The sequence below is a fragment of the Oncorhynchus nerka genome, linkage group LG13 (genome assembly GCF_034236695.1).
Source record: "Oncorhynchus nerka isolate Pitt River linkage group LG13, Oner_Uvic_2.0, whole genome shotgun sequence".
Lineage (NCBI taxonomy): Eukaryota > Metazoa > Chordata > Actinopteri > Salmoniformes > Salmonidae > Oncorhynchus > Oncorhynchus nerka.
The window spans coordinates 104,318,019-104,345,067 of NC_088408.1; the positions used below are offsets into that span (position 1 = coordinate 104,318,019).

At 45.9% G+C, this 27,049-nt stretch overlaps 1 protein-coding gene across 3 annotated transcripts in view; it reads left to right on the forward strand.

The window, feature by feature from the left end:
- The window catches only part of dapk1 (death-associated protein kinase 1), a 206,973-nt gene that overhangs the window by 105,545 nt on the left and 74,379 nt on the right, over nucleotides 1–27,049 (forward strand). For all 3 annotated transcript variants that reach the window (XM_065026935.1, XM_065026936.1, XM_065026937.1), the window contains 6 exons: nucleotides 3,995–4,087; nucleotides 7,527–7,646; nucleotides 12,541–12,639; nucleotides 17,826–17,924; nucleotides 21,747–21,845; nucleotides 25,122–25,319. In XM_065026935.1, coding sequence (XP_064883007.1) covers nucleotides 3,995–4,087; nucleotides 7,527–7,646; nucleotides 12,541–12,639; nucleotides 17,826–17,924; nucleotides 21,747–21,845; nucleotides 25,122–25,319 — 708 coding nt within the window. The remainder of the gene's footprint in view (nucleotides 1–3,994; nucleotides 4,088–7,526; nucleotides 7,647–12,540; nucleotides 12,640–17,825; nucleotides 17,925–21,746; nucleotides 21,846–25,121; nucleotides 25,320–27,049) is intronic.

Here is a 27,049-nt window from a genome sequence, read left to right on the forward strand (position 1 = left end):
CGTTGAAGATGTCGTTCCCAAGGCAATCAAACAAGCTAAGCGTCAGTATAGAGACAAAGTAGAATCTCAATTCAACGGCTCAGACACAAGAGGTATGTGGCAGGGTCACGGATTACAAAAAGAAAACCAGCCCCGTCACGGACCAGGATGTCTTGCTCCCAGGCAGACTAAATAACTTTTTTGCCCGCTTTGAGGACAATACAGTGCCACTGACATGGCCTGCAACCAAAACATGCGGTCTCTCCTTCACTGCAGCCGAGGTGAGTAAAACATTTAAACGTGTTAACCCTCGCAAGGCTGCAGGCCCAGACGGCATCCCCAGCCGCGCCCTCAGAGCATGCGCAGACCAGCTGGCTGGTGTGTTTACGGACATATTCAATCAATCCCTATCCCAGTCAGCTGTTCCCACATGCTTCAAGAGGGCCACCATTGTTCCTGTTCCCAAGAAAGCTAAGGTAACTGAGCTAAACGACTACCGCCCCGTAGCACTCACTTCCGTCATCATGAAGTGCTTTGAGAGACTAGTCAAGGACCATATCACCTCCACCCTACCTGACACCCTAGACCCACTCCAATTTGCTTACCGCCCAAATAGGTCCACAGACGATGCAATCTCAACCACACTGCACACTGCCCTAACCCATCTGGACAAGAGGAATACCTATTTGAGAATGCTGTTCATCGACTACAGCTCGGCATTTAACACCATAGTACCCTCCAAGCTCGTCATCAAGCTCGAGACCCTGGGTCTCGACCCCGCCCTGTGCAACTGGGTACTGGACTTCCTGACGGGCCGCCCCCAGGTGGTGAGGGTAGGCAACAACATCTCCACCCCGCTGATCCTCAACACTGGGGCCCCACAAGGGTGCGTTCTGAGCCCTCTCCTGTACTCCCTATTCACCCACGACTGCGTGGCCACGCACGCCTCCAACTCAATCATCAAGTTTGCGGACGACACAACAGTGGTAGGCTTGATTACCAACAACGACGAGACGGCCTACAGGGAGGAGGTGAGGGCCCTCGGAGGAAAATAACCTCACACTCAACGTCAACAAAACTAAGGAGATGATTGTGGACTTCAGGAAACAGCAGAGGGAACACCCCCCTATCCACATTGATGGAACAGTAGTGGAGAGGGTAGCAAGTTTTAAGTTCCTCGGCATACACATCACAGACAAACTGAATTGATCCACCCACACAGACAGCATCGTGAAGAAGGCGCAGCAGCGCCTCTTCAACCTCAGGAGGCTGAAGAAATTCGGCTTGTCACCAAAAGCACACACAAACTTCTACAGATGCACAATCGAGAGCATCCTGGCGGGCTGTATCACCGCCTGGTACGGCAACTGCTCCGCCCACAACCGTAAGGCTCTCCAGAGGGTAGTGAGGTCTGCACAACGCATCACCGGGGGCAAACTACCTGCCCTCCAGGACACCTACACCACCCGATGTTACAGGAAGGCCATAAAGATCATCAAGGACATCAACCACCCGAGCCACTGCCTGTTCACCCCGCTATCATCCAGAAGGCGAGGTCAGTACAGGTGCATCAAAGCTGGGACCGAGAGACTGAAAAACAGCTTCTATCTCAAGGCCATCAGACTGTTAAACAGCCACCACTAACATTGAGTGGCTGCTGCCAACACACTGACTCAACTCCAGCCACTTTAATAATGGGAATTGATGGGAATTGATGTAAAATATATCATTAGCCACTTTAAACAATGCTACCTAATATAATGTTTACATACCCTACATTATTCATCTCATATGTATACGTATATACTGTACTCTATATCATCTACTGCATCCTTATGTAATACATGTATCACTAGCCACTTTAACTATGCCACTTTGTTTACATACTCATCTCATATGTATATACTGCACTCAATACCATCTACTGTATCTTGCCTATGCTGCTCTGTACCATCACTCATTCATATATCTTTATGTACATATTCTTTATCCCCTTACACTGTGTATAAGACAGTAGTTTTGGAATTGTTAGTTAGATTACTTGTTGGTTATTACTGCATTGTCGGAACTAGAAGCACAAGCATTTCGCTACACTCGCATTAACATCTGCTAACCATGTGTATGTGACAAATAACATTTGATTTGATTTGATTTACCTTGTCAGCTCAGGGTTTGAACTTGCAACCTTCCGGTTACTAGTCCAACACTCTAACCACTAGGCCACCCTGCCGTCCCTATATATCCATCTCTGTCTTTGTAGCACTCTCTCTTCTATCTCTTCTATCTCTCTCTCTCCCTGTTTTTATTTTCTCTCTCTGTCTCTCTCTGTCTCTCTCTCTCTCTCTCTGTTTTTCTTTTCTCTCTCTCTCTCTCTCTCTCTCCTATCTCTCTCTTCCTGTTTTTCTTTTCTCTCTCTCTCCTATCTCTTCTATTTCTCTCTCCCTGTTTTTCTTTTCTCTCTCTCTCTCCCTGTTTTTCTTTTCTCTCTCTCTCTCTCTGTCTCTCTCTGTCTCTCTCTCTCCCTGTTTTTCTTTTCTCTCTCTCTCTCTCTCCCTGTTTTTCTTTTCTCTCTCTCTGTCTCTCTCTCTCTCTGTCCCTCTCTCTCTCTCTCTCTCCCTGTTTTTCTTTTCTCTCTCTCTCTCTCTGTCTCTCTCTGTCTCTCTCTCTCTCTGTCCCTCTCTCTCTCTCTCTCTCCCTGTTTTTCTTTTCTCTCTCTCTCTCTCTTCTCTCTCCCTCTCTCTTCTCTCTCCCTGTTTTTCTTTTCTCTCTCTCTCTCTCTTCTCTCTATACAATGACATTGTCCATCGTATTGAGATGAGTCTGGTTATGATTCAACATAATTCAGACAGAAATGACAAAGCCCTAAGAGCCTGAAAACCGTCAAACAAAGCTTGTCTGTTTAGTCACTCTAGTGTTGTTTAGTGAGCTCTGGGGGTGTTGTTTAGTGAGCTCTGGGTGTTGTTTAGTGAGCTCTGGGTGTTGTTTAGTGAGCTCTGGGTGTGGAGTAGTGAGCTCTGGGGGTGTAGCGTAGTGAGCTCTGGGTGTGGAGTAGTGAGCTCTGGGGGTGGAGTAGTGAGCTCTGGGGGTGAGGAGTAGTGAGCTCTGGGGGTGTGGAGTAGTGAGCTCTGGTTGTTGTTTAGTGAGCTCTGGGTGTGGAGTAGTGAGCTCTGGGGGTGGAGTAGTGAGCTCTGGGGGTGAGGAGTAGTGAGCTCTGGGGGTGGAGTAGTGAGCTCTGGGGGTGAGGAGTAGTGAGCTCTGGGGGTGAGGAGTAGTGAGCTCTGGGGGTGAGGAGTAGTGAGCTCTGGGGGTGAGGAGTAGTGAGCTCTGGGGGTGTTGTTTAGTGAGCTCTGGGGGTGTGGTGTAGTGAGCTCTGGGGGTGAGGAGTAGTGAGCTCTGGGGGTGAGGAGTAGTGAGCTCTGTGGGTGAGGAGTAGTGAGCTCTGTGGGTGAGGAGTAGTGAGCTCTGGGGGTGAGGAGTAGTGAGCTCTGGGGGTGTGGTGTAGTGAGCTCTGGGGGTGAGGAGTAGTGAGCTCTGGGGTGAGGAGTAGTGAGCTCTGGGGGTGAGGAGTAGTGAGCTCTGGGGTGAGGAGTAGTGAGCTCTGGGGGTGTGGTGTAGTGAGCTCTGGGTGTTGTTTAGTGAGCTCTGGGTGTGGAGTAGTGAGCTCTGGGGGTGAGGAGTAGTGAGCTCTGGGGGTGAGGTGTAGTGAGCTCTGGGGGTGTGGTGTAGTGAGCTCTGGGGGTGAGGAGTAGTGAGCTCTGGGGGTGAGGAGTAGTGAGCTCTGGGGGTGTGGTGTAGTGAGCTCTGGGGTGTGGTGTAGTGAGCTCTGGGGGTGTGGTGTAGTGAGCTCTGGGGGTGTGGTGTAGTGAGCTCTGGGGGTGTGGTGTAGTGAGCTCTGGGGGTGAGGAGTAGTGAGCTCTGGGGGTGTGGTGTAGTGAGCTCTGGGGGTATGGTGAAGTGAGCTCTGGGGGTATTCTAATATTTATTAATATTCTGTTTCTTCTCTCCTATCTTCCAGCAATCGGTACGCCTCATCTCGTTGTGTAACCGTCTCTCTCGCTCCTTCCTGTCTAGAAGCAACATCAGTGTGGCTCGCAGTGATGACACGCTGGTAAGAACAACCCCTGTCTTAGACACACACACACACACACACACACACATTCATATAGATGCACAAAATCACACCCACTGGTAAGATCTGAGACAACTCTATTCCACCCTGTTCCCTATGTGGTGGTGCCCTACGTTTAGTCAGATCCTTATGAAGTACCATGTATAAGCATAGAGAACCCCCCTCCCCACCCCCCTCCCCACCCACATACCTGTCTGTCCCTCCCTCCCCACCCACATACCTGTTGAAGGTTAGTGATTTGCCTTATGTGTTATCAGTGTTATCAATTTACCTATCTAAACTTTACACAGTTGGTTACTTCCTGAAACTTCCTGAAACTACTGTCTGTCCCTCCCCACCCCCCTCTGTCTGTCCCTCCCCACCCCCTCTATGTCTGTCCCTCCCCACCCCCTCTCTGTCTGTCCCGCCCCACCCCTCTCTGTCTGTCCCTCCCCACCCCCCCCTCTCTGTCTGTCCCTCCCCACCCCTCTCTGTCTGTCCCTCCCCCACCCCTCTCTGTCTGTCCCTCCCCACCCCCTCTCTGTCTGTCCCTCCCACCCCCTCTCTGTCTGTCCTCCCCACCCCCTCTCTGTCTGTCCCTCCCCACCCCCTCTCTGTCTGTCCCTCCCCACCCCCTCTCTGTCTGTCCCTCCCCACCCCCTCTGTCTGTCCCTCCCCACCCCCTCTCTGTGTGTCCCTCCCCACCCCCTCTCTGTGTGTCCCTCCCCACCCCCCTCTCTGTGTCTGTCTGTCCCTCCCCACCCCCTCTCTGTCTGTCCCTCCCCACCCCCTCTGTCTGTCCCTCCCCACCCCCTCTCTGTCTGTCCCTCCCCACCCCCTCTCTCTGTCCCTCCCCACCCCTCTCTGTGTGTCCCTCCCCACCCCCTCTCTGTGTGTCTCTCCCCACCCCCTCTCTGTCTGTCCCTCCCCACCCCCTCTCTGTCTGTCCCTCCCCACCCCCTCTCTGTCTGTCCCTCCCACCCCCTCTCTGTCTGTCCCTCCCCACCCCCTCTCTGTCTGTCCCTCCCCACCCCCTCTCTGTCTGTCCCTCCCCACCCCCCCCTGTCTGTCCCTCCCCACCCCCTCTCTGTCCCTCCCCACCCCCTCTCTGTCTGTCCCTCCCCACCCCCTCTCTGTGTGTCCCTCCCCACCCCCTCTCTGTGTGTCCCTCCCCCTCTCTGTGTGTCCCCCTCCTGTGTGTCTCCCCACCCCCCCTCTCTGTCTGTCCCTCCCCACCCCCTCTGTCTGTCCCTCCCCACCCCCTCTCTGTCTGTCCCTCCCCACCCCGCTCTCTGTCTGTCCCTCCCCACCCCCTCTCTCTGTCCCTCCCCACCCCTCTCTGTGTGTCCCTCCCCACCCCCCTCTCTGTGTGTCTCTCCCCACCCCCTCTCTGTCTGTCCCTCCCCACCCCCTCTATGTCTGTCCCTCCCCACCCCCTCTATGTCTCTATGTCTGTCCCTCCCCACCCCCTCTCCGTCTGTCCCTCCCCACCCCCTCCCCTGTCCCTCCCCACCCCCTCTCCGTCTGTCCCTCCCCACCCCCTCTCTGTCTGTCCCTCCCCACCTCCCTCTCTGTCTGTCCCTCCCCACCTCCCTCTCTGTCTGTCCCTCCCCACCCCCTCTCGGTCTGTCCCTCCCACCCCCATCTCTGTCTGTCCTTCCCCACCCCCTCTCTGTCTGTCCCTCCCCACCCCCTCTCTGTCTGTCCCTACCCACCCCCTCTCGGTCTGTCCCTCCCCACCCCCCTCTCTGTCTGTCCCTCCCCACCCCCTCTCTGTCTGTCCCTCCCCACCCCCTCTCGGTCTGTCCCTCCCCACCCCCTCTCGGTCTGTCCCTCCCCACCCCCTCTCTGTCTGTCCCTCCCCACCCCCTCTCTGTCTGTCCCTACCCACCCCCTCTCGGTCTGTCCCTCCCCACCCCCATCTCTGTCTGTCCCTACCCACCCCTCTCTGTCTGTCCCTCCCCCCCCCTCTCTGTCTGTCCCTCCCCACCCCCTCTCTGTGTGTCTCTCCCCACCCCCTCTCTGTCTGTCCCTCCCCACCCCCTTCTATGTCTGTCCCTCCCCACCCCCTCTATGTCTCTATGTCTGTCCCTCCCCACCCCCTCTCTGTCTGTCCCTCCCCACCCCCTCTCTGTCTGTCCCTCCCCACCCCCTCTCTGTCTGTCCCTCCCCACCCCCTCTCCGTCTGTCCCTCCCCACCCCCTCTCTGTCTGTCCCTCCCCACCCCCTCTCCGTCTGTCCCTCCCCACCCCCTCTCCGTCTGTCCCTCCCCACCCCCCTCTCTGTCTGTCCCTCCCCACCCCCTCTCTGTCTGTCCCTCCCCACCTCCCTCTCTGTCTGTCCCTCCCCACCCCTCTCGGTCTGTCCCTCCCCACCCCCATCTCTGTCTGTCCTTCCCCACCCCCTCTCTGTCTGTCCCTCCCCACCCCCTCTCTGTCTGTCCCTACCCACCCCCTCTCGGTCTGTCCCTCCCCACCCCCTCTCTGTCTGTCCCTCCCCACCCCCTCTCGGTCTGTCCCTCCCCACCCCCTCTCGGTCTGTCCCTCCCCACCCCCTCTCGGTCTGTCCCTCCCCACCCCCTCTCGGTCTGTCCCTCCCCACCCCCTCTCTGTCTGTCCCTACCCACCCCTCTCGGTCTGTCCCTCCCCACCCCCTCTGTCTGTCCCTCCCCACCCCCTCTCTGTCTGTCCCTCCCACCCCCTCTCTGTCTGTCCCTCCCCACCCCCTCTCTGTCTGTCCCTCCCCACCCCCTCTCTGTCTGTCCCTACCCACCCCCTCTCGGTCTGTCCCTCCCCACCCCCCCTCTCTGTCTGTCCCTCCCCACCCCCCTCTGTCTGTCCCTCCCCACCCCCTCTCTGTCTGTCCCTCCCCACCCCCTCTCGGTCTGTCCCTCCCCACCCCCTCTCGGTCTGTCCCTCCCCACCCCCTCTCGGTCTGTCCCTCCCCACCCCCTCTCTGTCTGTCCCTCCCCACCCCCTCTCTGTCTGTCCCTCCCCACCCCCTCTCTGTCTGTCCCTCCCCACCCCCTCTCTGTCTGTCCCTCCCCACCCCCTCTCTGTCTGTCCCTCCCACCCCCTCTCTGTCTGTCCCTCCCCACCCCCTCTCTGTCTGTCCCTCCCCACCCCCTCTCTGTCTGTCCCTCCCCACCCCTCTCTGTCTGTCCCTCCCCACCCCTCTCTGTCCCCTCCCCACCCCCTCTCGGTCTGTCCCTCCCCACCCCCCTCTCGGTCTGTCCCTCCCCACCCCCTCTCGGTCTGTCCCTCCCCACCCCCTCTCTGTCTGTCCCTCCCCAGTACAGAACATGTTTTAAGGGACTTAATTCAGGGTCACATCCAGCTGTTACTATAACACTAGAGCATATTATCCCTGTTACCTGAGCCTGTGGCATGATACCATACACCTGATGGAAACATAATAACCCCCTGTGGTGTGTCAATAGGATGAGGAAGACTCCTTCGTGATGAAGGCTATAATCCATGCAATAAACGACAACAACGTACCTGGCCTGCAGCATCTTCTGACCTCGCTGACCAGCTATGACCTTAACCAGCCCAACAAGGTGAGAACACAGCTCTGTCTCTCTCTGGGGGTGTGTGTGTGTGTGTGTGTGTGTGTGTGTGTGTGTGTGTGTGTGTGTGTGTGTGTGTTAACCAATGTAATAATGTTTGTTACATTTATTCTCATCTATCTAGTCATCTATCTAGTCATCTATCTAGTCATCTATCTAGTCATCTATCTAGTCATCTATCTACATCTATCTAGTCATCTATCTAGTCATCTATCTAGTCATCTATCTAGTCATCTATCTAGTCATCTATCTACATCTATCTAGTCATCTATCTACATCTATCTAGTCATCTATCTAGTCATCTATCTACATCTATCTAGTCATCTATCTAGTCATCTATCTAGTCATCTATCTACATCTATCTAGTCATCTATCTAGTCATCTATCTAGTCATCTATCTACATCTATCTAGTCATCTATCTAGTCATCTATCTACATCTATCTACATCTATCTAGTCATCTATCTAGTCATCTATCTAGTCATCTATCTAGTCATCTATCTACATCTATCTAGTCATCTATCTAGTCATCTATCTAGTCATCTATCTAGTCATCTATCTAGTCATCTATCTAGTCATCTATCTACATCTATCTAGTCATCTATCTAGTCATCTATCTAGTCATCTATCTAGTCATCTATCTACATCTATCTAGTCATCTATCTACATCTATCTAGTCATCTATCTAGTCATCTATCTAGTCATCTATCTACATCTATCTAGTCATCTATCTAGTCATCTATCTAGTCATCTATCTACATCTATCTAGTCATCTATCTAGTCATCTATCTACATCTATCTAGTCATCTATCTAGTCATCTATCTACATCTATCTACATCTATCTAGTCATCTATCTAGTCATCTATCTAGTCATCTATCTAGTCATCTATCTAGTCATCTATCTAGTCATCTATCTACATCTATCTAGTCATCTATCTAGTCATCTATCTACATCTATCTAGTCATCTATCTAGTCATCTATCTACATCTATCTAGTCATCTATCTAGTCATCTATCTAGTCATCTATCTAGTCATCTATCTAGTCATCTATCTACATCTATCTAGTCATCTATCTACATCTATCTAGTCATCTATCTACATCTATCTAGTCATCTATCTAGTCATCTATCTACATCTATCTAGTCATCTATCTAGTCATCTATCTAGTCATCTATCTAGTCATCTATCTACATCTATCTAGTCATCTATCTACATCTATCTAGTCATCTATCTAGTCATCTATCTAGTCATCTATCTAGTCATCTATCTAGTCATCTATCTACATCTATCTAGTCATCTATCTAGTCATCTATCTACATCTATCTAGTCATCTATCTAGTCATCTATCTAGTCATCTATCTACATCTATCTAGTCATCTATCTAGTCATCTATCTAGTCATCTATCTAGTCATCTATCTACATCTATCTAGTCATCTATCTAGTCATCTATCTAGTCATCTATCTAGTCATCTATCTACATCTATCTAGTCATCTATCTAGTCATCTATCTACATCTATCTAGTCATCTATCTACATCTATCTAGTCATCTATCTAGTCATCTATCTAGTCATCTATCTAGTCATCTATCTAGTCATCTATCTACATCTATCTAGTCATCTATCTAGTCATCTATCTAGTCATCTATCTACATCTATCTAGTCATCTATCTAGTCATCTATCTACATCTATCTACATCTATCTAGTCATCTATCTAGTCATCTATCTAATCATCTATCTAGTCATCTATCTAATCATCTATCTAGTCATCTATCTAGTCATCTATCTAGTCATCTATCTACATCTATCTAGTCATCTATCTAGTCATCTATCTAGTCATCTATCTAGTCATCTATCTACATCTATCCAGTCATCTATCTAGTCATCTATCTAGTCATCTATCTAGTCATCTATCTAGTCATCTATCTAGTCATCTATCTAGTCATCTATCTAGTCATCTATCTAGTCATCTATCTAGTCATCTATCTAGTCATCTATCTACATCTATCTAATCATCTATCTAGTCATCTATCTACATCTATCTAGTCATCTATCTAGTCATCTATCTAATCATCTATCTAGTCATCTATCTAGTCATCTATCTAGTCATCTATCTATCTAGTCATCTATCTAGTCATCTATCTAGTCATCTATCTAGTCATCTATCTAGTCATCTATCTACATCTATCTAGTCATCTATCTAGTCATCTATCTACATCTATCTAGTCATCTATCTAGTCATCTATCTAGTCATCTATCTACATCTATCTAGTCATCTATCTACATCTATCTAGTCATCTATCTACATCTATCTAGTCATCTATCTACATCTATCTAGTCATCTATCTAGTCATCTATCTACATCTATCTAGTCATCTATCTAGTCATCTATCTAGTCATCTATCTACATCTATCTAGTCATCTATCTACATCTATCTAGTCATCTATCTAGTAATCTATCTAGTCATCTATCTACATCTATCTAGTCATCTATCTACATCTATCTAGTCATCTATCTAGTCATCTATCTAGTCATCCATCTAGTCATCTATCTAGTCATCTATCTAGTCTTCTATCTAATCATCTATCTAGTCATCTATCTAGTCATCTATCTAATCATCTATCTAGTCATCTATCTAGTCATCTATCTAGTCATCTATCTAGTCATCTATCTAGTCATCTATCTACATCTATCTAGTCATCTATCTACATCTATCTAGTCATCTATCTAGTCATCTATCTAGTCATCTATCTAGTCATCTATCTAGTCATCTATCTAGTCATCTATCTACATCTATCTAGTCATCTATCTAGTCATCTATCTAGTCATCTATCTAGTCATCTATCTACATCTATCTAGTCATCTATCTAGTCATCTATCTAATCATCTATCTAGTCATCTATCTAATCATCTATCTAGTCATCTATCTACATCTATCTAGTCATCTATCTAGTCATCTATCTACATCTATCTACATCTATCTAGTCATCTATCTAGTCATCTATCTAGTCATCTATCTAGTCATCTATCTAGTCATCTATCTAGTCATCTATCTAATCATCTATCTAATCATCTATCTACATCTATCTAGTCATCTATCTACATCTATCTAGTCATCTATCTACATCTATCTAGTCATCTATCTACATCTATCTAGTCATCTATCTACATCTATCTAGTCATCTATCTACATCTATCTACATCTATCTAGTCATCTATCTACATCTATCTAGTCATCTATCTACATCTATCTACATCTATCTAGTCATCTATCTACATCTATCTAGTCATCTATCTACATCTATCTAGTCATCTATCTACATCTATCTAGTCATCTATCTACATCTATCTAGTCATCTATCTAGTCATCTATCTACATCTATCTAGTCATCTATCTAGTCATCTATCTACATCTATCTAGTCATCTATCTACATCTATCTAGTCATCTATCTACATCTATCTAGTCATCTATCTACATCTATCTACATCTATCTAGTCATCTATCTACATCTATCTAGTCATCTATCTACATCTATCTAGTCATCTATCTAGTCATCTATCTAGTCATCTATCTAGTCATCTATCTAGTCATCTATCTACATCTATCTAGTCATCTATCTAGTCATCTATCTAGTCATCTATCTAATCATCTATCTAGTCATCTATCTACATCTATCTAGTCATCTATCTAGTCATCTATCTAGTCATCTATCTAATCATCTATCTAGTCATCTATCTAGTCATCTATCTAGTCATCTATCTACATCTATCTAGTCATCTATCTAGTCATCTATCTAGTCATCTATCTAGTCATCTATCTAGTCATCTATCTACATCTATCTAGTCATCTATCTAGTCATCTATCTAGTCATCTATCTACATCTATCTAGTCATCTATCTAGTCATCTATCTAGTCATCTATCTACATCTATCTAGTCATCTATCTAGTCATCTATCTAGTCATCTATCTAATCATCTATCTAATCATCTATCTAGTCATCTATCTAGTCATCTATCTAGTCATCTATCTAGTCATCTATCTACATCTATCTAGTCATCTATCTAGTCATCTATCTAGTCATCTATCTAGTCATCTATCTACATCTATCTAGTCATCTATCTAGTCATCTATCTAGTCATCTATCTACATCTATCTAGTCATCTATCTACATCTATCTACATCTATCTAGTCATCTATCTAGTCATCTATCTAGTCATCTATCTACATCTATCTAATCATCTATCTAGTCATCTATCTAGTCATCTATCTACATCTATCTAGTCATCTATCTAGTCATCTATCTAGTCATCTATCTAGTCATCTATCTAGTCATCTATCTACATCTATCTAGTCATCTATCTAGTCATCTATCTAGTCATCTATCTAGTCATCTATCTACATCTATCTAGTCATCTATCTAGTCATCTATCTAGTCATCTATCTACTATCTACATCTATCTAGTCATCTATCTAATCATCTATCTAGTCATCTATCTAGTCATCTATCTAGTCATCTATCTAGTCATCTATCTACATCTATCTACATCTATCTAATCATCTATCTAGTCATCTATCTAGTCATCTATCTAGTCATCTATCTAGTCATCTATCTAGTCATCTATCTAGTCATCTATCTAATCATCTATCTACATCTATCTAGTCATCTATCTAGTCATCTATCTAGTCATCTATCTAGTCATCCCACTAACAGTCTGTCTGATCTTTTCTCCAGCTCTCAGCAGAACACCTTGTTAAGGAATCAGTCTCTACTATCATACTAACCCTGACTTCTCTGGTCTGCTCAGAACACCATGTGTGTGTGTGTGTGTACAGTATAATGTGTGTACATTCACTGATCCCATGTTAACATGTGTGTGGGTAGAACGGGACTCCCCCCCTCCTGATTGCAGCAGGCTGTGGGAACATTCAGATCATCGATGTGCTGATGGGGAAAGGAGCTGAGATACAGGCCCACGACAAGGTACACACACTACCACGACAAGGTACACACACTACCACGACAAGGTACACACACTACCACGACAAGGTACACACACTACCACGACAACGTACACACACTACCACGACAAGGTACACACACTACCACGACAAGGTACACACACACTACCACGACAAGGTACACACACACTACCACGACAAGGTACACACACACTACCACGACAAGGTACACACACTACCACGACAAGGTACACACACACTACCACGACAAGGTACACACACACTACCACGACAAGGTACACACACTACCACGACAAGGTACACACACTACCACGACAAGGTACACACACTACCACGACAAGGTACACACACACTACCACGACAAGGTACACACACTACCACGACAAGGTACACACACACTACCACGACAAGGTACACACACACTACCACGACAAGGTACACACACACACTACCACGACAAGGTACACACACACACTACCACGACAAGGTACACACACACTACCACGACAAGGTACACACACTACCACGACAAGGTGCACACACACTACCACGACAAGGTACACACACACACTACCACGACAAGGTACACACACACTTCCACGACAAGGTACACACACACACTACCACGACAAGGTACACACACTACCACGACAAGGTACACACACACTACCACGACAAGGTACACACACACTACCACGACAAGGTACACACACACTACCACGACAAGGTACACACACACTACCCCGACAAGGTACACACACTACCACGACAAGGTACACACACTACCACGACAAGGTACACACACTACCACGACAAGGTGCACACACACTACCACGACAAGGTACACACACACTACCACGACAAGGTACACACACACTACCACGACAAGGTACACACACACACTACCACGACAAGGTACACACACTACCACGACAAGGTGCACACAAACACTACCACGACAAGGTACACACACACTACCACGACAAGGTACACACACACACTACCACGACAAGGTACACACACACACTACCACGACAAGGTACACACACACACTACCACGACAAGGTGCACACAAACACTACCACGACAAGGTACACACACACTACCACGACAAGGTACACACACACTACCACGACAAGGTACACACACACACTACCACGACAAGGTGCACACACACTACCACGACAAAGTACACACACACACTACCACGACAAGGTACACCCACACTACCACGACAAGGTACACACACACTACCACGACAAGGTACACACACACACTACCACGACAAGGTACACACACACTACCACGACAAGGTACACACACTACCACGACAAAGTACACACACTACCACGACAAGGTGCACACACACACTACCACTACAAGGTACACACACACACTACCACGACAAGGTACACACACACTACCACGACAAGGTACACACACACACTACCACTACAAGGTACACACACACACTACCACTACAAGGTACACACACTACCACGACAAGGTACACACACACACTACCACGACAAGGTACACACACACACTACCACTACAAGGTACACACACACACTACCACTACAAGGTACACACACACACTACCACTACAAGGTACACATACACACTACCACGACAAGCTACACACACACTACCACGACAAGGTACACATACACTACCACGACAAGGTACACACACTACCACGACAAGGTACACACACTACCACGACAAGGTACACACACACTACCACGACAAGGTACACACACACTACCACGAAAAAAGAACACACACTACCACGACAAGGTACACACACTACCACGACAAGGTACACACACTACCATGACAAAGTACACACACTACCACGACAAGGTACACACACACTACCACGACAAGGTACACACACACTACCACGACAAGGTACACATACACTACCACGACAAGGTACACACACTACCACGACAAGGTACACACACACACTACCACACACACACTACCACGACAAGGTACACACACACACTACCACGACAAAGTACACACACTACCACGACAAGGTACACACACACTACCACGACAAGGTACACACACACTACCACGACAAGGTACACACACACTACCACGACAAGGTACACACACACTACCACGACAAGGTACACACACTACCACGACAAGGTACACACACACTACCACGACAAGGTACACACACACTACCACGACAAGGTGCACACACACACTACCACGACAAGGTGCACACACACACTACCACGACAAGGTGCACACACACACTACCACGACAAAGTACACACACTACCACGACAAGGTACACACACTACCATGACAAAGTATACACACACTACCACGACAAGGTACACACACACTACCACGACAAGGTACACACACTACCACGACAAGGTACACACACACTACCACGACAAGGTACACACACTACCACGACAAGGTACACACACACTACCACGACAAGGTACACACACTACCACGACAAGGTACACACACACTACCACGACAAGGTACACACACACTACCACCACACACACTGCCACGACAAGGTGCACACACACACTACCACGACAAGGTACACACACTACCACGACAAGGTGCACACACACACTACCACTACAAGGTACACACACACACTACCACTACAAGGTACACACACACACTACCACGACAAGGTACACACACACTACCACGACAAGGTACACACACACACTACCACTACAAGGTACACACACACACTACCACTACAAGGTACACACACACACTACCACTACAAGGTACACACACACACTACCACGACAAGGTACAGACAGACAGGACTCACACACAAAAAAACACACAGTCGACTTCTTAATTTGGGTTTCATTTTAATGACACTCAAGAATACAAAAATGTATACACTACTGTTCAATAGTTTGGTTAGAAATGCCCACATTTTTGTCCATTTAAAATAACATCAAATTGATCAGAAATACAGTGGAGACATTGTTAATGTTGTAAATGATTATTGTGGCTGGATTTTTATGGAATATCATATAAATGACTATTGTAGCAGCAAACTGCTGATTTTCATGGCATATCTACATAGGAGTACAGAGACCCGTTATCAGCAACCATCACTCCTGTGTTCCAATGGAATATCTACATAGGAGTACAGAGGCCCGTTATCAGCAACCATCACTCCTGTGTTCCAATGGAATATCTACATAGGAGTACAGAGGCCCGTTATCAGCAACCATCACTCCTGTGTTCCAATGGAATATCTACATAGGTGTACAGAGGCCCATTATCAGCAACCATCACTCCTGTGTTCCAATGGAATATCTACATAGGAGTACAGAGGCCCGTTATCAGCAACCATCACTCCTGTGTTCCAATGGCACGTTGTGTTTATCATTTTAAAAAGCTAATTGATCATCAGAAAACCCTTTCACAATTATGTTAGCACAGCTGAAAACTGTTGTCCTGATTAAATTAGCAATAAAACTAGTTGAGTATCTGGAGCATCAGCATTTGTGGGTTCGAATACAGGCTCAACATGACCACAATTCCTCAACAGGCAGCTTCATTAAATAGCACCCGCAAAACACCAGTCTCAACGTCAAGAGTGAAGAGGCGACTGCAGGATGTTGGCCTTCTAGGCAGAGTTGCAAAGAAAAAGCCATATCTCAGACTGGCCAATAAAAATAAAAGATTAAGATGGGCAAAAGAACACAGACACTGGACAGAGGAACTCTGCCTAGAAGGCCAGCATCCAGGAGTCGCCTCTTCACTGTTGATGTTGAGACTGGACAGAGGAACTCTGTCTAGAAGGCCAGCATCCCGGAGTCGCCTCTCCACTGTTGATGTTGAGACTGGACAGAGGAACTCTGCCTTAGAAGGTCAGCATCCCGGAGTTGCCTCTTCACTGTTGACGTTGAGACTGGACAGAGGAACTCTGCCTAGAAGGCCAGCATCCCGGAGTCTCTTCTTCACTGTTGACGTTGAGACTGGACAGAGGAACTCTGCCTAGAAGGCCAGCATCCCGGAGTCGCCTCTTCACTGTTGACGTTGAGACTGGACAGAGGAACTCTGCCTAGAAGGCCAGCATCCCGGAGTCTCCTCTTCACTGTTGACGTTGAGACTGGACAGAGGAACTCTGCCTAGAAGGCCAGCATCCCGGAGTCTCCTCTTCACTGTTGACGTTGAGACTGGTGTTTTGTGGGTACTATTTAATGATGCTGCCAGTTGAGGACTTGTGAGGCGTCTGTTTCTCAAACTAGGCACTCTACTGTACTTGTCCTCTTGCTCAGTTGTGCACCGGGGCCTCCCACTCCTCTTTCTATTCTGGTTAGGGCCAGTTTGTGCTGTTCTGTGAAGGGAGTAGTACACAGCGTTGTACGAGATCTTCAGTTTCTTGGCAATTTCTCACATGGAATAGCCTTAATTTATCAGAACAAGAATAGACTGACGAGTTTCAGAAGAAAGTTCTTTGTTTCTGGCCATTTTGAGCCTGTAATCGAACCCACAAATGCTGATGCTCCAGATACTCAACTAGTCTAAAGAAGGCCAGTTTTATTGCTTCTTTAATCAGGACAACAGTTTTCAGCTGTGCTAACATAATTGCAAAAGGGTTTTCTAATGATCAATTAGCCTTTTAAAACGATAAACTTGGATTAGCTAACACAACGTGCCATTGGAACACAGGAGTGATGGTTGCTGATAATGGGCCTCTGTTCACCTATTTAGATATTCCATAAAATATCAGCCGTTTCCAGCTACAACAGTCATTTACAACATTAACAATGTCTACACTGTATTTCTGATCAATAGGATGAGGTGGGGTGAGGTGGGATGAAGTGGGGTGAGGTGGGATGAGGTGGGGTGAGGTGGGATGAGGTGTGGTGAGGTGGGGTGTGGTGGGATGAGGTGGGATTAGGTGGGGTGAGGTGGGATGAGGTGGGATGAGGTGGGGTGAGGTGGGGTGAGGTGGGATGAGGTGTGATGGGATGAGATGAGGTGTGATGGGATGAGGTGTGATGAGGTGTGATGGGATGAGGTGTGATGAGGTGGGATGAGGTGTGAGTAACAGACACCCTACAGACCATTCTAATGTAGCTTAAGTAATCGCATGGTGCCCATTTGAACCATTTGTGCTGCACATCCCAGTGTCTAACTTTACCCATTGAACCTCAGAGTGGAGCGAACGCCATCTACTACGCAGGGAGACACGGACACGTGGAGACCCTCCGGTTCCTGCATGAAAAGGCCTGCCCTCTGGACGTCCAAGATAAGGTGATCCCCCACACTCACCCCAGGCCCTGAATACCACGATCACAACACACTTCCATGACCGTCAGTCCATCAGGCCCCTCGAGCGGCTCACGCCCCTTCCTCCCCACACACTACGGCTGTGACGGTCATGGAGGTTTGGGTAAATTGGCCATGAATAGAATGATTTTCCCATTCAAGTCAGTGATGTCATAATGGGTGGACTGGCAACCGTTGCGAGGAGCAAAGCAGGAAGTAAAAGCAGGAAGTAAAAGCAGGAAGTAAAAGCAGGAAGTGTGCCCATCAATATGAGCTGTGATTTGTTGTCAACTCATCTGACTTTGCAAAAAATGCTTTGAATTGCATGAGCCACATTAGTTAACATAATTTGAATAACATTCTTCGTTACCAAGGAAGTAATTTCATCACAAAACCAGGCAGCCATTGCGAGTTTACCAGTCAAATTGTCACACGAAAGCCTGGCCATCTAGTCTACAATCAGTTGTTTGTTCAGTAAATGTATATTATTTTTAAATAATTCGGTTTTAATGTTTATTTTCATGACAGTCTTCGTCCATGACGGTCGGTTACACGCGTATACAATAGTACGCCAGTCCTAACACACTACCTTTAGGCAGGAGGCTCAGTCGTCAGAGTTTCAATCATTCCTGGATTTATCTGCTTTATTTGCTGTTGCCATGGAGACCGTGCTAGAGACGCTTCACTCCCCCCCCCCCTGATGGAGATGCTTCACTCCTCCTTTCTCAGTGCCTCTCCACCTCTCTAGATCACTACGCCGACCGACTGGCCAGGATGGCATCAGCAGATACACTGGTGTTTTACGGCACAGAACACGTCAATGGAAATCAAATGGTGTTTCACCACAGAGTGGTTGTGGGTAGATGTTTATACTTCAGAAGGACTGTGTTTGTGTGTGTTGTTGTGCCATGACACCCAACATTTAAATTGTTCTGTAATGGTTTCTGGAGTTAGAAATAGAGCAGATGAGCCAGAAACATTATTTTGTTGAAATATAATTTGTTCTCTGAGAAAATAAGCGAAATGAATGCACCCAAATAGTCCATTTTAATTTATATAGTACCAAACATCCGTTTTGGACCAAACATTTTTTCTAACAATGAGTAAGACATAAGGAATACAAATAAGTGGTCAAAAGTCATCCAGGCACCCCCCACAAAAATCCACCCCAACAACCAAAACATGAAACACCTTCCTAATATTTAGTTACTCTCCCTATTCCCCTCAGAACAGCCTCAATTCATCAGGTCATGGACTCTACAAGGTGTTGAAAGCGTTCCACAGGGATGCTGGCCCCATGTTAACTCTACAAGGTGTTGAAAGCGTTCCACAGGGATGCTGGCCCATGTTGACTCTACAAGGTGTCCAAAGCGTTCCACAGGGATGCTGGTCCATGTTGTCTCTACAAGGTGTCCAAAGCGTTCCACAGGGATGCTGGCCCATGTTGTCTCTACAAGGTGTCCAAAGCGTTCCACAGGGATGCTGGTCCATGTTGACTCTACAAGGTGTCCAAAGCGTTCCACGGGGATGCTGGTCCATGTTGTCTCTACAAGTTGTCCAAAGCGTTCCACGGGGATGCTGGTCCATGTTGTCTCTACAAGGTGTCCAAAGCGTTCCACAGGGATGCTGGCCCATGTTGACTCTACAAGGTGTCCAAAGCGTTCCACAGGGATGCTGGTCCATGTTGTCTCTACAAGGTGACGAAAGCGTTCCACAGGGATGCTGGTCCATGTTGTCTCTACAAGGTGTCCAAAGCGTTCCACAGGGATGCTGGTCCATGTTGTCTCTACAAGGTGTCTAAAGCGTTCCACAGGGATGCTGGCCCATGTTGACTCTACAAGGTGTCCAAAGCGTTCCACAGGGATGCTGGTCCATGTTGTCTCTACAAGGTGTCCAAAGCGTTCCACAGGGATGCTGGCCCATGTTGTCTCTACAAGGTGTCCAAAGCGTTCCACAGGGATGCTGGTCCATGTTGACTCTACAAGGTGTCCAAAGCGTTCCACGGGGATGCTGGTCCATGTTGTCTCTACAAGTTGTCCAAAGCGTTCCACGGGGATGCTGGTCCATGTTGTCTCTACAAGGTGTCCAAAGCGTTCCACAGGGATGCTGGTCCATGTTGACTCTACAAGGTGTCCAAAGCGTTCCACAGGGATGCTGGTCCATGTTGTCTCTACAAGGTGTCCAAAGCGTTCCACGGGGATGCTGGTCCATGTTGTCTCTACAAGTTGTCCAAAGCGTTCCACGGGGATGCTGGTCCATGTTGTCTCTACAAGGTGTCCAAAGCGTTCCACAGGGATGCTGGCCCATGTTGACTCTACAAGGTGTCCAAAGTGTTCCACAGGGATGCTGGTCCATGTTGTCTCTACAAGGTGTCCAAAGCGTTCCACAGGGATGCTGGTCCATGTTGACTCTACAAGGTGTTGAAAGCGTTCCACAGGGATGCTGGCCCCATGTTGACTCTACAAGGTGTTGAAAGCGTTCCACAGGGATGCTGGTCCATGTTGTCTCTACAAGGTGTCTAAAGCGTTCCACAGGGATGCTGGCCCATGTTGACTCTACAAGGTGTCCAAAGCGTTCCACGGGGATGCTGGCCCATGTTGACTCTACAAGGTGTTGAAAACGTTCCACAGGGATGCTGGTCCATGTTGTCTCTACAAGGTGTCGAAAACGTTCCACAGGGATGCTGGTCCATGTTGTCTCTACAAGGTGTCCAAAGCGTTCCACAGGGATGCTGGTCCATGTTGACTCTACAAGGTGTCCAAAGCGTTCCACAGGGATGCTGGTCCATGTTGTCTCTACAAGGTGTCGAAAACGTTCCACAGGGATGCTGGTCCATGTTGTCTCTACAAGGTGTCCAAAGCGTTCCACAGGGATGCTGGTCCATGTTGTCTCTACAAGGTGTCTAAAGCGTTCCACAGGGATGCTGGCCCATGTTGACTCTACAAGGTGTCCAAAGCGTTCCACGGGGATGCTGGCCCATGTTGACTCTACAAGGTGTTGAAAACGTTCCACAGGGATGCTGGTCCATGTTGTCTCTACAAGGTGTCGAAAACGTTCCACAGGGATGCTGGTCCATGTTGTCTCTACAAGGTGTCCAAAGCGTTCCACAGGGATGCTGGTCCATGTTGACTCTACAAGGTGTCCAAAGCGTTCCACAGGGATGCTGGTCCATGTTGTCTCTACAAGGTGTCGAAAACGTTCCACAGGGATGCTGGTCCATGTTGTCTCTACAAGGTGTCCAAAGCGTTCCACAGGGATGCTGGTCCATGTTGTCTCTACAAGGTGTCCAAAGCGTTCCACAGGGATGCTGGTCCATGTTGACTCTACAAGGTGTCCAAAGCGTTCCACAGGGATGCTGGTCCATATTGTCTCTACAAGGTGTCGAAAACGTTCCACAGGGATGCTGGTCCATGTTGACTCCAATGCGTCCCACAGTTGTCAAGTTGTCTGGATGTCATTTATGTGGTGGACCATCCTTGATACACACGGGAAACTGTTGAGTATGACCTTTGGATTCCAATGTCTAACTCACTGTTACTAAAAAGTTTGCTTCAAATCGGATGTTAGGTACTATATTTATTACATATTATATGAATCCTAAAATTAAAAAGGGCAGTTTGGAGTGCAATCCATTAGCAGAATTTAAAAAAAATCTAAATATATTTAAACGAAATAATGTTGCAGGAATTCTTATCTGTTTCTAACAACAGAAATGATTTGAGAAGGATCTGACATGGTGGGTGTCGATCCTTTCTGGTGCTTTTTGGAGGGGTAACGACTCGTGTTGATGCTGTGTTGCTGTTACAGAGTGGAGAGACAGCCCTCCACGTGGCAGCTCGCTATGGCAACGTGGATGTGGTCCAATACCTGTGTAGTATCCATGCCAACCCAGACCTCTCAGACAGGGTACGTGTACACGCACCACACACACACACACACACATTCACAGACCAGTCAGAGCGTACGTTCTGAGTTTGTACTGAATACTGTACTGTATCATTCTTGATTCACACGTTAAATGTTTGAGCGTGAAAAAGCCAGCAGCGTTGCAGTTCCTGACACTCACCGGTGCGCCTGGCACCTACTACCATACCCCGTTCTGATACCCTGTCCATACCCCGTCCATTCACACATAATACATCCATGTCTCAGTTGTCTCAGGGCTTAAAAATCCTTCTTTAACCTCCTCCTCTTCATCTACACGTCAATAAGGGATCCTATCTTTCACCTGGATTCACCTGGTCAGTCTGTCATAGAAAGAGTAGGTGTTCCTAATGTTTTGTACAGAGTGTAAATGAGACAAGTGCATAATGTCTGTCACGTGTTAACCTGATGAGGTATGTCACGTGTTAACCTGATGAGGTATGTCACGTGTTAACCTGATGAGGTATGTCACGTGTATGTCACGTGTTAACCTGATGAGGTACGTCACGTGTATGTCACGTGTTAACCTGATGAGGTATGTCACGTGTTAACCTGATGAGGTATGTCACGTGTTAACCTGATGAGGTATGTCACGTGTATGTCACGTGTTAACCTGATGAGGTACGTCACGTGTTAACCTGATGAGGTATGTCACGTGTTAACCTGATGAGGTATGTCACGTGTTAACCTGATGAGGTACGTCACGTGTTAACCTGATGAGGTATGTCACGTGTTAACCTGATGAGGTATGTCACGTGTTAACCTGATGAGGTACGTCACGTGTTAACCTGATGAGGTATGTCACGTGTTAACCTGATGAGGTATGTCACGTGTTAACCTGATGAGGTATGTCACGTGTTAACCTGATGAGGTATGTCACGTGTTAACCTGATGAGGTACGTCACGTGTTAACCTGATGAGGTACGTCACGTGTATGTCACGTGTTAACCTGATGAGGTATGTCACGTGTTAACCTGATGAGGTACAGTGCATTCGGAAAGTATTCAGACCCCTTGACTTTTTCCACATTTTGTTACGTTACAGCCTTATTCTAAAATTGATAAAATAAAAATTTTAAAATCCTTATCAGTCTACACACAATGCTCCATAATGAAAAAGCAAAAACAGGTTTTTACATAAGTATTCAGACCCTTTGCTATGAAACTCGAAATTGAGCCCAGGTGCATCCTGTTTCTATTGATCATCCTTGAGATGTTTCTACAACTTGATTGGAGTCCACCTGTGGTAAATTCAATTGATTGGACATGATTTGGATAGGCACACACCTGTCTATATAAGGTCCCATCATTGACAGTGCATGTCAGAGCAAAAACCAAGGAATTGTCTGTAGAGCTCCGAGACAGGATTGTGTCGAGGCACAAATCTGGGGAAGGGTACCAAAACATTTCTGCAGCATTGAAGGTCCCCAAGAACACAGTGGCCTCCATCATTCTTAAATGGAAGACGTTTGGAACCACCAAGACTCTTCCTAGAGCTGGTCACTCTGCCAAACAATCGGGGAGAAGGGCCTTGGTCAGGGAGGTGACCAAGAACCTGATGGTCACTGACAGCTCCCGAGTTCCTCTGTGGAAATGGGAGAACCTTCCAGAAGGACAACCATCTCTGTAACACTTCACCAATCAGACCTTTATGGTTTAGCGGCCAGACGTAAGCCACTCCTCAGTAAAAGGCACTGCTTTGAGTTTGCCAAAAGGCACCTAAAGGACTCTCAGACCATGAGAAACAAGATTCTCTGGTCAGATGAAACCAAGATTGAACTCTTTAGCCTGAATGTCAAGTGTGAAGTCTGGAGGACACCTGGCGCAATCCTTACGGTGAAGCATGGTGGTGGCAGCATCAGTCTGTGGGGATGTTTTTCAGCAGCAGGGACTTGGGAGACTAGTCAGGATCGCGGGGAAAGATGAACGGAGCAAAGTACAGAGAGATCCTTGATGAAAACCTGCTCCAGAGTGCTCAGGACCTCAGACTGGGTTGAAGGTTCACCTTCCAACAGGATAACAACCCTAAGCACACAGCCAAGACAACACAAGAGTGGCTTCGGGACAGGAGGGATAGCAGCATTGTTCTGTACCAACCATTCGATCAGGGATAGCAGCGTTGTTCTGTACCAACCATTAGATCAGGAGGGACAGCAGCGTTGTTCTGTACCAACCGTTAGATCAGGAGGGACAGCAGCGTTGTTCTGTACCAACCATCAGATCAGGAGGGACAGCAGCATTGTTCTGTACCAACCGTTATATCAGGAGGGACAGCAGCATTGTTCTGTACCAACCGTTAGATCAGGAGGGACAGCAGCATTGTTCTGTACCAACCGTTAGATCAGGAGGGACAGCAGCGTTGTTCTGTACCAACCGTTATATCAGGAGGGACAGCAGCATTGTTCTGTACCAACCATCAGATCAGGAGGGATAGCAGCATTGTTCTGTACCAACCATTAGATCAGGAGGGATAGCAGCATTGTTCTGTACCAACCGTTAGATCAGGAGGGACAGCAGCATTGTTCTGTACCAACCGTTATTTCAGGAGGGACAGCAGCATTGTTCTGTACCAACCGTTAGATCAGGAGGGACAGCAGCATTGTTCTGTACCAACCGTTAGATCAGGAGGGACAGCAGCGTTGTTCTGTACCAACCGTTATATCAGGAGGGACAGCAGCGTTGTTCTGTACCAACCGTTATATCAGGAGGGACAGCAGCGTTGTTCTGTACCAACCGTTAGATCAGGAGGGACAGCAGCGTTGTTCTGTACCAACCGTTAGATCAGGAGGGACAGCAGCATTGTTCTGTACCAACCGTTAGATCAGGAGGGACAGCAGCGTTGTTCTGTACCAACCATCAGATCAGGAGGGATAGCAGCGTTGTGCCAGGCTACTTCAGGTAGATTAGGAGCTGCCATGTGGGTAAGGCCCAAACAGACTGGTGCCAGGCTACTTCAGCTAGATTAGGAGCTGGCATGTGGGTAAGGCCCAAACAGACTGGTGCCAGGCTACTTCAGCTAGATTAGGAACTGCCGTGTGGGTAAGGCCCAAACAGACTGGTGCCAGGCTACTTCAGGTAGATTAGGAGCTGCCATGTGGGTAAGTCCCAAACAGACTGGCGCCAGGCTACTTCAGCTAGATTAGGAGCTGCCATGTGGGTAAGGCCCAAACAGACTGGTGCCAGGCTACTTCAGCTAGATTAGGAGCTGCCATGTGGGTGTCCCTATAACCTCCCCCCCACCCCCTCCTCTCCTCATCAGGAGCAGGAGACACCGCTCCACTGTGCGTCGTGGCATGGCTACTCCTCGGTGGCCAGGACACTATGCCAGGCGGGGTGCCAGGTTAATGCCAAGAACAGGGAGGGAGAGAGCCCCCTCCTCACCGCCTCTGCCAGGGGGTTCGCTGATATAGTAGAGTGTCTGATAGAACATGGCGCTGACCTCAACTCTACTGACAAGGTAATGCTGTGGCTATGCTGTGGCTATGCTATGACTATATTACTATACCTTTACTCTATTACTATACTACTATACCTTTACTCTATTACTATACTACTACCCTGATATTACTATACTACTACTTTGATATTACTATACTATTACTATGATATTACTATACTATTACTATATTACTATACTATTACTATACTATTACTATACTATTACTATATTACTATACTATTACTATATTACTATACTACTACTCTGATATTACTATACTATTACTATACTATTACTATATTACTATACTATTACTATATTACTATACTACTACTCTGATATTACTATACTTTACTCTGATATTACTATACTATTACTATGATATTACTATGATATTATTATTACTATATATTATATTTACTCTACTACTATACTACTACTCTATTACTATACTATTACTATATTTCTATGACATTACTATACTATTACTCTGACAGTACTATTACTATGATATTACTATACTATTACTCTGATATTACCATACTATTACTATATTACTATGATATTACTATATTACTATATGATACTATATGATATTACTATACTATTACTATATTACTATGATATTACTATACTATTACTCTGATATTACCATACTATTGCTATGATATTACTATGATATTACTATACTATACTATTATATCACTATACTATACTATTATATCACTATACTATACTATTATATCACTATACTATACTATTATATCACTATACTATTACTATGATATTACTATACTATACTATGATATTACTATACTATTACTATGATATTACTATACTATTACTATACTATTACTATACTATTACTATGATATTACTATACTATACTATGATATTACTATACTATTACTATACTATTACTATACTATTACTATGATATTACTATACTATACTATGATATTACTATACTATTACTATGATATTACTATACTATTACTATACTATTACTATGATATTACTATACTATTACTATGATATTACTATACTATTACTATACTATTACTATACTATTACTATGATATTACTATACTATTACTATACTATTACTATACTATTACTATGATATTACTATACTATTACTATACTATTACTATACTATTACTATGATATTACTATACTATTACTATACTATTACTATGATATTACTATACTATTACTATGATATTACTATACTATTACTATACTATTACTATACTATTACTATGATATTACTATACTATTACTATGATATTACTATACTATTACTATACTATTACTATACTATTACTATGATATTACTATACTATTACTATACTATTACTATGATATTACTATACTATTACTATGATATTACTATACTATTACTATACTATTACTATACTATTACTATGATATTACTATACTATTACTATGATATTACTATACTATTACTATGATATTACTATACTATTACTATACTATTACTATCATATTACTATACTATTACTATGATATTACTATACTATTACTATGATATTACTATACTATTACTATACTATTACTATGATATTACTATACTATTACTATACTATTACTATACTATTACTATGATATTACTATACTATTACTATACTATTACTATACTATTACTATGATATTACTATACTATTACTATGATATTACTATGATATTACTATACTATTACTATGATATTACTATACTATTACTAT